The sequence below is a fragment of the Lygodium microphyllum genome, chromosome 27 (assembly GCF_053477565.2).
Source record: "Lygodium microphyllum isolate KBCC chromosome 27, Lygodium_microphyllum_v1.1.10, whole genome shotgun sequence".
NCBI classification, from domain to species: Eukaryota; Viridiplantae; Streptophyta; class Polypodiopsida; order Schizaeales; family Lygodiaceae; genus Lygodium; species Lygodium microphyllum.
This window is the reverse complement of record NC_141161.1, coordinates 128,529,841-128,540,603: the sequence shown is the minus strand read 5'-3', so window position 1 is coordinate 128,540,603 and position 10,763 is coordinate 128,529,841. Positions and strand designations below refer to the sequence as shown.

General features: G+C 40.9%; 1 protein-coding gene across 1 annotated transcript; it reads right to left on the bottom strand.

Annotated features, from left to right (window-relative positions):
- Positions 1–2,988: 2,988 nt before the first annotated feature.
- On the bottom strand, positions 2,989–5,533 carry LOC148012825 (uncharacterized protein At3g28850-like). The gene has a single exon (XM_087669643.1). The coding sequence runs from the start codon at positions 5,075–5,077 to the stop codon at positions 3,515–3,517; it is 1,563 nt and encodes a 520-aa protein (XP_087525769.1). The 5' UTR covers positions 5,078–5,533; the 3' UTR covers positions 2,989–3,514.
- Between the last annotated feature and the right edge of the window lie 5,230 nt (positions 5,534–10,763).

The following is a 10,763-nucleotide window of genomic DNA, read 5'->3' as shown; positions in this document are numbered from 1 at the left end:
TAAGAGATGTTATGAGCTGTGATAAGCCATTTGGTGGAAAAGTTGTTTTGTTTGGGAGGGATTTTAGATAGGTCTTACCGATTATGGTAAAGGGAACACATGAGGATATTGTTAATATTGCATTGTGTTACTCTGATTTGTGGCGTTACATAAGGGTGCTAAGGCTATCTGGCAATATGCGAGTGTCGATAACTGGTAGTGTGGTGGACAATGGGTTCATCTATTGGATTCAAGGAATAGGGGATGGAGTGGGTGTTACCGAAAGTTGTAATAAGTTATGTGTTCCACCTGGGATGATATCAAAAGGGTAGTCTATCGAAACACTGATTGATAGTGTCTACAGTGACGTGTCCAATGTGGGTGACTACACATCGTATTTTAGTGAGTGGGCTATACTTGCCTCGCGGAATACAAAGGTGGCTACTTTGAATGATCGTGCATTGCAACTAATGCCAGGGGAAGTCAGGCAATATTATAGTGTAGATTCAATTGCAGAGACCGACGACTCATTTTTGTACTCTGTTGAGTATTTAAATACATTGGACCTTGGAGGTGGATTTTCTCCTCATTTATTACCGCCACTGAAGATAAATGCACCTATTATTCTTCTTAGAAACCTAAATTCAGGAAGGGATATGTATAATGGTACGTGATTGATATGTAGAGCTTTCAATAGGAAAGTGATAGATGCTCATATAATAGCAGGGACAAATGTGAGCGAACAAGATTTTATTCCGTAAATTACTTTTGTTTCGAATGCTACACAATTGCCACTTACTATGAAGCGAAGACAGTTTTCCATCCAGTTAGCATTTGCTATGACAATCAACAAATCACAGGGGCAGACATTGTTCATTGTTGGGCTTTATCTAAAGGCACCAGTATTTGCACATGGTCAACTGTATGTTACATTTTTAAGGGTAAAATCTTCGCATGGTGTAAAAGTGCTATTGGGTGAAGAGAATAGGGATATGACCACAAACATTGTATACAAGGATGTTCTTTGAAAGGTGCAGTAATATGCATTGCTTTCTTTGCAAAGATGTTATTAACGACCATGTAGAGGCACTGGTTTTGCATATGTGTGAATTACTCTCTATGCCCTGTTTGGTTGGCATATACTCTCTTGAAAATATATTTTTTTCATATTTCACCATTTATTTAACTTTTGCATATGCCTACCTTAGAGTAGCACTATTACCCAGCTTCTGACTATTAAAAGGAGCTACATTGCACATTACTCACTGTAGCTCCTAATGATATCATAAGAATGACACTTACAAGGGTCATCAAGCGTTTATATGATGATGTTAATATCGACATCAAGCTTCCAATTTTTATTAAAGTTGTACATTGTGGATACATGCAATGTTTTCGAGTGCATATATACGAGATTGACCGTAAAAAGAGATTTCAACGCTCTCATACTGATAAGATACCGAGGTATTGGTTCAAGTATGGGTTCAAGGATTTGGATTGTTTTGCAACATTGCATCAACGTTTATCAGTATTTACAGAGTGGTTCACAAATGTTCGACCAGATATTGTTATTGTTGGAATTAAATGATCTTTGTTAGTTGTTCCACGTACTTATATTGTAATTTTTGTTCCAATGCAGGTGGTAAAGAGAGGTAGGATCGTTACATCACCCATGCGACTAATGAAAATTGTGGGATTGTTCCCTGCTTCGCCTTCACATATTTTGCTCAAGGAGGATTTTGTTAATGATTGCTCAAAGAAAATAAAGCTTTCTTTCCATTAGGTGTCTTGGAGACATTGTCTTTTTTTGTTGGCATCGATCATTTGCCTATGGTACTTAGAAACACGTCGATGCCTTATGCTTGGCCTTTGTGGCTTCATTTTGACTAGGTCTCTTATAGAAATTCTTTTTGTGATGCTTGATCTTTGTCTCAATTATGACATGTTTTAGTGTAACATTGTTGTTCCACATACTTATATTGTGATTTTTGTTCCAATGCAGGTGGTAAAGAGAGAGGTAGGACTACTGCATCGCCCATGCGATTACCAATGGAAACTATGGAATCATTCTCGACTTCGCCTTCGTATGTTTTGCTCAACGAGAAAGATTTTATTAATGAGTACTCAAAGAAGAAAAAGCTTGTTTCTATTAGACATCTTCGAGACATTGTCTTTTTTTGTTGGCATCGACCATTTGCCTATGGTACTTAGAAACACTTACGTACCTTATACTTGGCCTTCGTGACTTCATTTTCACTAGGTCTCTTATAAAAATTCTTTTCGTGGTACTTAGTCTTTATCTCGATTATGACCTGTTTCAATATTACGTCATTGTTTGTAAGTATCGCGTATACAAGCATATGATTGCTTACATTGATGTCAAGAGGAAAGTTTGTAAGTATGAAGCATGGAAGAAATTGTTTCTATGTCTAGCATTTTGTGTTACAAATTTTTTAAACTACTTTTAGTTTTAAGTTTGGCGTGTGTGTGTAAGACAGAGAGAGAGAGTGCTTAGAGAGAATTAGGGGAAGAGAGAGAGTGTGTGTGTGTGAGAGAGTGAGTCGAAGAGAGAAATAGAGAAAAATAAATCATATTGGAAATGGAGAGGAAAAATAGGAGGGAAAAAGATGAGAAATGGATTATTGAGCAACTTTGCATGTCGCGAAGCGAAAGTTACCACGAAGCGGCCGAAGCGCGCACGGAACACTAGTAGTTATATTATGAATGTATAAATGTATGTACACACACACATGGGGGCTTAAGTCAATCAAAGCGAGTAGATATCTAGCCTCAAAATTGCAAGGCATCTAAATACCTGAAATAGAATATATGTGTGTACTTGCACTACCCCACACTCCCACACTAATAATATGTGTCTTCAACCCCTTATAAACCCCCCCTTGTTTACAAACTAGATGTAAGTCTAGTAACCTCTAATATGAAACCTCTTATAAACCCCCTTGTTTAGAAACTAGAAGTAAGTCTAGTAACCTGTAATATGAAAAATGCCCTCTCTATTTGAATATGTAATATGAATGCCTGCCCTCTCTGTATGTAGGGCATGATAGTGACACCAGGCATCGATTATCGCATGCATTTGTAATAAGTGATGGCCCGATGGTTACACTAGATCATGCAAGGCGAGACTGCCCAAAAAGACAAAACGGCTGCAACAACTAGGACAGGGGCAACGATGGTGATGAATATTGAACATACGAAGCTGGCCTAGACAAGTCTCGAGAGCAGTTCTGGTGACAGACAAACTTCCAAGTTCCAAAATCATAGGTTAGCACACAGAATGAACTTCCAGGCCAGCCTGTTACTGACTCCCTACCCTGACTAAAGCAGAGCTTCAGCAAGCATTTGCATTGTGCAACAATCTTAAGCTAAACACGGAAATTTATATTTTGTGGCCAAAAACTCAAGTGCCTTATGCTCACAATCTCTGCTCTATCTTCCAAGCTACCTGCCTCTTCCACTTTTGAACATCACAGGTCATGTTCAGGCATTTCAGTCTCTGATACATGGAGCATCTCTAACTGCTGCACATAGGGCACATTATGAGGCCATTTTCATTGCATTTAGAACATCTCACAACCTGGTCCATTTCATCTAACACCTTGCAGCTTCCACTGCAAGTAAGGCATGGGATGAATCTCACGTCAGCACAGCCATCGCAAACCTTCCTGAATAAGCCAAAGGTTGGCAAGTCTTCAATCAGCTGGATAAGTGTACCATCCTCGTGCAATTGCTTCACCACATCCGCTCCACCGATGTATCGCCCCTTGATAAACAACCTGGGAACATGAGCTCGGCTGTTACCAAGCAGCTCTGTAAGCTCATCCCTAAACTTGGAGTGCATCCACACATCCCTGTCATCTACATGGACACCATAACCTTGAAGGATGGCCCTAACATCACAACAGGCTTCATAGGTCTTCCTGATTCCCCTCAAACTGGTGAAATACAGCACCACTTTCTGCTCTCCCCTTGGTGGACATCTCAATTCAAAATTTTCGAGATTAAAAGAGTTCCTTAACAGATGCTTGGCTAGCCCCACATGTCTAGCCAATCCATTCACAGGACTTTCGGTCTTGCCTTCCTTAATTCTGCTCACCTGTGGCAATGGGCTTTCTGCATCTGAGCTAGTTTCTGACAACACCCAAGTGTGGTTGTCTGATGATGACGACGACGACGAAGATGATGAGTTTGATACGCTGCCTTCATTGGCATGCCGCATTGTCCAGTGACTTTCAGGAAACGCCACTGCCTTCACTGCTTCCTCGAACGTAGCCATAAGAGATGGATCAAACAGGGGACTGCTGGAACCCATTTGGGGGCTCCTTAGAGGGCTTCCTTCAGAGCTTTTCAGCTCAAGGGCAGGACCATTCACTCTAGATGGGCTCCTCCTCATGGGACTTTTCTCCCTTCCTTCCTCAAAATTCATGCATGCACCATAGGTTGATTCTCCCTTTGGAGAAAAAGCAACAGGTGCTGTATTCCTTTCCATTCTATTCTGCAAGTAGTACTTTCTCCAGACAGGGGAACCCAATTCAGTGAAACCAGAATCCAGTTCCTGCACAGAACTAAAGGACAACGATTTCTCGAAATTCTTGCGCCGCCGCAATGGACTAATCTTCAGCGGTGAGGGGGTTTTACCCCCATCTTCTAGGCCTTCCATGAGCTCCCATGTATTGATAACCTCAAGTTCTCCTTCAAGCTCAGGCAGCTCATTGACAGGGTTGAGCCTCTTGCTTGCAGCCTTGAAGGACCCAGGAAGGTAAAAACCTTCATCTTTTCCAGGGCTATCATCCATTAGACTCTTCTTCGGAAACATGAAGGACCCAGGAGAGTAACAACCTTCATCTTTCACATGGCTATCATCAACACCTCTTTGCCTGTAGAGGCCTTGTTCTCCGGGCCTCTCCATCTTCAGGATGCCGTACGAGCTTGAGGTCAAGGAGATGACATGGCTGTTATCATCGTCGCTATTAACCGGGTAATGAATCGGTGCGGAGACACTCCGCGAGATCGGCGCGTACCAGCTCTCTCTGGCAGCGCGCTTCCGAGCCTCCTCCTTGGAAGCTGAGCAGCCCATTGAGTGATGCTAATACGCACTCTTCCTCGGCAGAGGCTGCGGTATTGAAGGAGCAAGACTTGGGGTAATGTGTAAGGCCTCTTCTTTCAAGCAAGTGCCTCTAGGCTCTCATCATCATTATCAAAAATGAGCAGCAAAAAGAGAGAGAGAGAGAGAGAGAGAGAGAGGCTGGAGAAGTACTTACAAAGGAGGGTTTTTTGAAATATTGAAATAAGGGATAGGATTGAACTGGTAAGCAAGCAAGTTTTTTTTTGAATGATCGAAATCAAGGAATAGGATTGAACTGGTAAGCAACGGATATGAGAGAAAACAGGGCCGAGGAATCCTTTGCAAATTGCAGCAGCAGGTGTTCCCTTGAAAAGAATATCTGAACCCCGCAATCACAGACACGGAATCTGAGAGAGAGAGAGAGAGAGGCAATTTATGTTTTGAAAGATACTGATATCCGTGTCTCGAGTCTCTGTGAGAGAGAGAGAGGGAGAGAGAGAGAAAGAGAGAGGCAATTTATGTTTTGAAAGATATTGATATCAAGAAACAATTACTCGAGCCTTCACACTAATCCTAAGATAGTGAAAGAAATGCCAAAAGGAAGAAATGTATTATGCGCTTATCCGTCAACTCTCCCGATTTCTCAAAAACTGAAATAAGTGAGGAAATCAATCTCTCTCTCTCTCTCTCTCTCTCTCTCTCTCTCTCTCTCTAACTGCCAAATTATAAATGCCAAATGGGAGAGAATTAAGGGTAAAAGCTGAATGCATAGAAGAGAGATGAAAACACAGAGAGAGAGAGAGAGAGAGAAGAGGGTAGGGAGAAGAGAGAAAAAAGAGAGAGTGTGTTGTGTGTGTGTTAGTCATGCACATGGTGATGAATCTTGAGGGAGGGCAATTTTTTAAAAATGCAGCATAATGCAAAGCTTTATTTTTACTTAGTCGTATTTTTGGGTGGCTGACCGAAAGAGGCATCCCCTCACACACAAAGTGCATGTGTGTGGGGCCCGGGGGGGGTGGGTGTGGGGCATCCAACCAAAATACTGCGCTTGTTACGCTTGGTTTGTTAAATGTTTTTCGCAGGCCCGCAGGCCGATTCCGCATGATGCGCGCTCTCGCTCTCTCTCTCTCTCTCTTTCAAACTTCCAACAAATGCCCTTCATTGAGCATTCTTTCAAGTCTCACTCCTCATTTGAAAAACGCTCTTGTTGAGACAAATAAAGAGTCTTTCCTGTCTCGTTTGAAATCAAAACAAAGGCCTTTCGACTTAGGACAATCCCCCTTGATCTTGTCAACGGCCCTTTATATCCCGATTCCCTCCCCTTCCCCATTAATTATCCCCACCACTACCAATTTCCAACCGACCCCAACTACCAGAATTACATGTGACATGACTATGTGCCGAGTCACTAAATTTTCCACAACGTAGGGTTGTCTCCTTGATGTGACGACCTGCTTTCTACGCCATGTATCTTATTGAAGTCCAAGGTAAGCTCCTTCGTTGAACAATGCACATGGTTGGAGATAACAAAAACTTGCAAGGGCCACTCACAAGGTTACTTTAAAGTATGGTTCCCAGGTGTACTAATTTTGGCACCAACAAATTATGATAATAATGAAAGTGAGGTGCATAAACATGTGGTTAGATTACCAAATAGGCCTAGGCTTATTCTTGCACCTTCTAACCCTCGTGGCTTCTAACTCCTACCTTTCATCATTCATATAATCCATGTATTTCAACAAAGTGGTTAGAAAAATGTAGGACTTGATCCATTCGACAGAAGTATCTTCTTCCAACATTAAGCACTCTTACATGCATGTTTTTGTGAGATATATGTGGTTGTTTCCCTACATTATATATTTTTAGGCAATTCCTATACTATACTACATTGAGCCATATTTCTATGGGCCATGATTTTGTGGCACATCTAATGGTTCACATGCATGTGCTCAACATGCACTCATAAACACTATCTCACCCGTCAGACCTATTAATCACATGTTGCACAAATTGTAACCTTGCAAAGCTCATGAGGCTTTGCCTCATTCGCTTTGTGCTTATGTGAGCAAAGGGAAGTAGGAGATCCTAATGTGTGAAATGCCAAGAATGTGATTAGGTTATTTAAAGAGATTGTTGATCGAAGCATGTAAATAATCACATACAAGATTATGGCTCCCAAACCTATCACAAAGAAATAGAAAATAGCCTCATGAAAGAGATCTAGAAAGACAAAAGCTTTACTATAATACAACTAAAAAGTAATGTTCTAACCTTAAAATTTTTATCAAAACAATAATACAATACAACATGTATTACACGCTATAGTACAATAACATCATGTTATCTTAACCTAAAGCACATTAAAATTATATCATGAACATTTTATATTAGCAACAAATTAACATTACAACATTTAGTTGTAAAGTGTAATTAATATTTCAAATTTAAATTTATAAATATTAACTTTAATAAAATTTATGTTATATTGATTAAAAGTGCTTTACATTATTACAATGTTTATATATTAGTATTCTCTCTCTCTCTCTCTCTCTCTCTCTCTCTCTCTCTCTCTCTCTCTCTCTCTCTCTCTCTCTCTCTCTCTCTCTCTTTGTGTGTTTTCTTTTGCTCCACGTGCCTATTGTGGCCTATTGCGGCCACCCACTTGGAGCACCTGTTTGTGGTGGCCACATTGGCTACTGATTGTACTGTGTTTGTCTATCATCTCCTTAAGCGTTGCCGTGCCTCCTTCCATCCACTTGTCCTTCCCTACCCCATCAATCTGCGGCTACATTGTTCCCTTGCCGAAGATGTAGCTAGCCTACTTGTTCAATTTTGCACCTATACATAGAGAGAGAGACCTTTGTTGTGGGTCTAGCTACGCCCACAAATAGAGTGAGAAATTTATGAAAGAGATAGCACTTGTTTCTAATCACACACAGAGAGAGAGAGAGAGAAAGAGAGAGAGAGAGAGAGAGAGAGAGAGAGAATGTGTGCACATGTACTTGGTACCATCCTTGTGAGCTACACGCCATCCCTAAGGCCACGCAGACCTGGAGGCCTACATCGCCATCAATCTATTGCTATTGCCCTATTCTTACAGTTTGTAAAGAAAATGCAAAGAGAGAGAGAGAGAGAGAAGCCTTGTATGATGCATGTTGGTGCCTCACCTTAACCTATGTGGTGGTTGCTAATGTGACCTAGCTTGTGTGCCGCATGTGGGGTGTCCTACACCTAACACACAAAAAGAGAGGCCTTGTACGATGCATGCCAATGCCTCGCCTTAACCTATGTGGCTATTGTGACCTACCTTGTGTGCCACATGTGGAGTGTCCCACCTAACACACAAAGAGTGAAGGGAGGTGAGCCGTGAAGTGGAAGCACGAGCGGGAGCAAGAGCTATGGTGGAAGGAGCAAGAGTAAAAGAGAGAGACACACACAATGTGGGAACTCAAACAGTCACAATGTGTGATGGGCTTTTCCTTTATTCAAATGTCACTGAAAGAATAAAGAATGAAGTGATAGTCATGGGAACATGCTGCTTGCAATGTGTAGACACGGATACCGTCAATGTAGTAATACACAGGTAGCTAGGCAAAGGCACCTTTATCCCCAACAACCTCCCACTTAAAGGCAAATCTGCCCTCAATGAGAAGTGAAAAGAAAAAAGAAAAGATAGTATAAGATATACATAAATACAATAAGATGATAAAATATGTCATCTCATCCAATGCTATCAACCTCCTAAGAAAGGCAAAGCACTCTGTAGAGAGGCTTACACTCTGTAGAAAGGCTTTTCATGAGCAAGTTTATAGGATTCTGGTGAGTTGAGATCTTGACAAGGTCAACAGACCTCTCCTCAATGACCTCACGAATGAAGTGATATCTCAACTCAATGTGTTTCGTCTTTGCATGGAAGATTGGATTCTTGGCTAATTGGATAGCACTCATAGAATCCGAATGCAGTGTAGGGATAGCATCTACAATACCAAGGTTAGCAACCAAATGGCCTCTTTACAAGCCTCAGTGACTGCAACATACTCAGCCTTTGTTAGTAGAGAGGGTCATGCATTTCTGCACCTTGGACATCCATGAAACAACACCTCCAACAAAAGTGAACATATAGCCAGAAGTGGACTTTCTACTATTTGTATGTCCTACATAGTCAGAGTCAGTGTATCCCACGACTCCTACATATCTTGGCTACCATAACATATGCACATATTAGCAATGCCCTTCAGGTACCTCCTCATGATACCCTTCACAGCATCCCAATGCCTCTTGCTAGGTGTAGCCATATAACATGCCACATTACCAACTACAAATGTAATATCTGAACAGGTGGCTATCAAGGCATACATAAGACTGCCCAACTGCGGATGCATAGGGAATCTTGGCCATCTTGGCCCTCTACTCATTTATCTGCGAACAATTGACCAGTGATACCTTCACATAAGAACGCAATGGATAGCCAATAGGCTTCACATCCTGCATACAGAAGTGCTTAAGGACTTTATGGATATACTCCTTCTAAGACAGATAGAGTAGTCCCTAAGACCTGTCATGCATAACGCATATACCAAGTATATGAGAGGTCTTTCCTAGATCTTTCATCTTAAAGATCTTATTGAGCTGAGCCTTAAGAGCATCTAGCTCATCATGAGCTTTCCCCACTAAAATCATGTCATCCACATAGAGTACAAAAATTAGTAATGAACCATCACGGGCTTTCTTCATGTACAAGCATGGATCCATAGCACTATGGTCGTAGCCCTATGATTGAATGAATGAATCAAATTTGTGGTACCATTCTCTAGGTGTGTGCTTCAAGCTATAAAGACTCTCCTTAATTTGCACGCTAGATGTTCATTGCCAAGCTCTACAAAGCCCTTAGACTACTCCATGTATATTTCATCATGCAGGTCCCCATGTAAGAAAGCCGCCTTGACATCCAACTGATACAAGCCTGAGTCAAGTTGTGCAGCCAAAGCCAAGACTAAGTGTAGGGTGGTCATCTTAACCACAGGAGAGAAGTCCTCATCAAAGTCAACACCATGCTTTTGCTTCCTTGTTATTAATCTAGCCTTATATGTCGGCCTAGGGTGTCCAGGGGTACTTTTTGTAATATTCCCGCCGAAACACTTCATATCAAGAAACAAATTCAGGCCTGAGATGTTTTAAAAATTACTCGTTGAGCTATTACATAAGTGACCGCATATAATTTTCTTAATATTGAGTCTTGCATTAAAGCAATTCCACAATCTGACACGAGAAGATACCTCAATGTTCCTAGCCAACAAAGAGCATAAATATCTTGTAAATAATATTACGATGACTTGAACATAATTTTTTCCACGTTATATTTAATTTAGTATTCGTGATTCCATTTAATGCGTCAAAGATCTCATTGATTTCATAACTGCAAAACAAATCACAAAAGCCTTAATTAGTAGATGAAAAACATGCAAGAATGAGCATGATATTGAGTAAGTTAAGTATCAAAGAGTATGACATGACTTCATAAGCTAGATAAGTCATGAGGTAAATTGGCCAAAAACCACCACATGAAGTCGTTTTGAAGAAAAAAATATGTTTTTGAAAAAACAAGCTAAAATTCATGACTTTTTGAAGCCTTGAGAGAGAGAAAGCATTTTAAAATCATTCTCATGCCATCATCCATTAGGTAGGCAATAAAAATGTA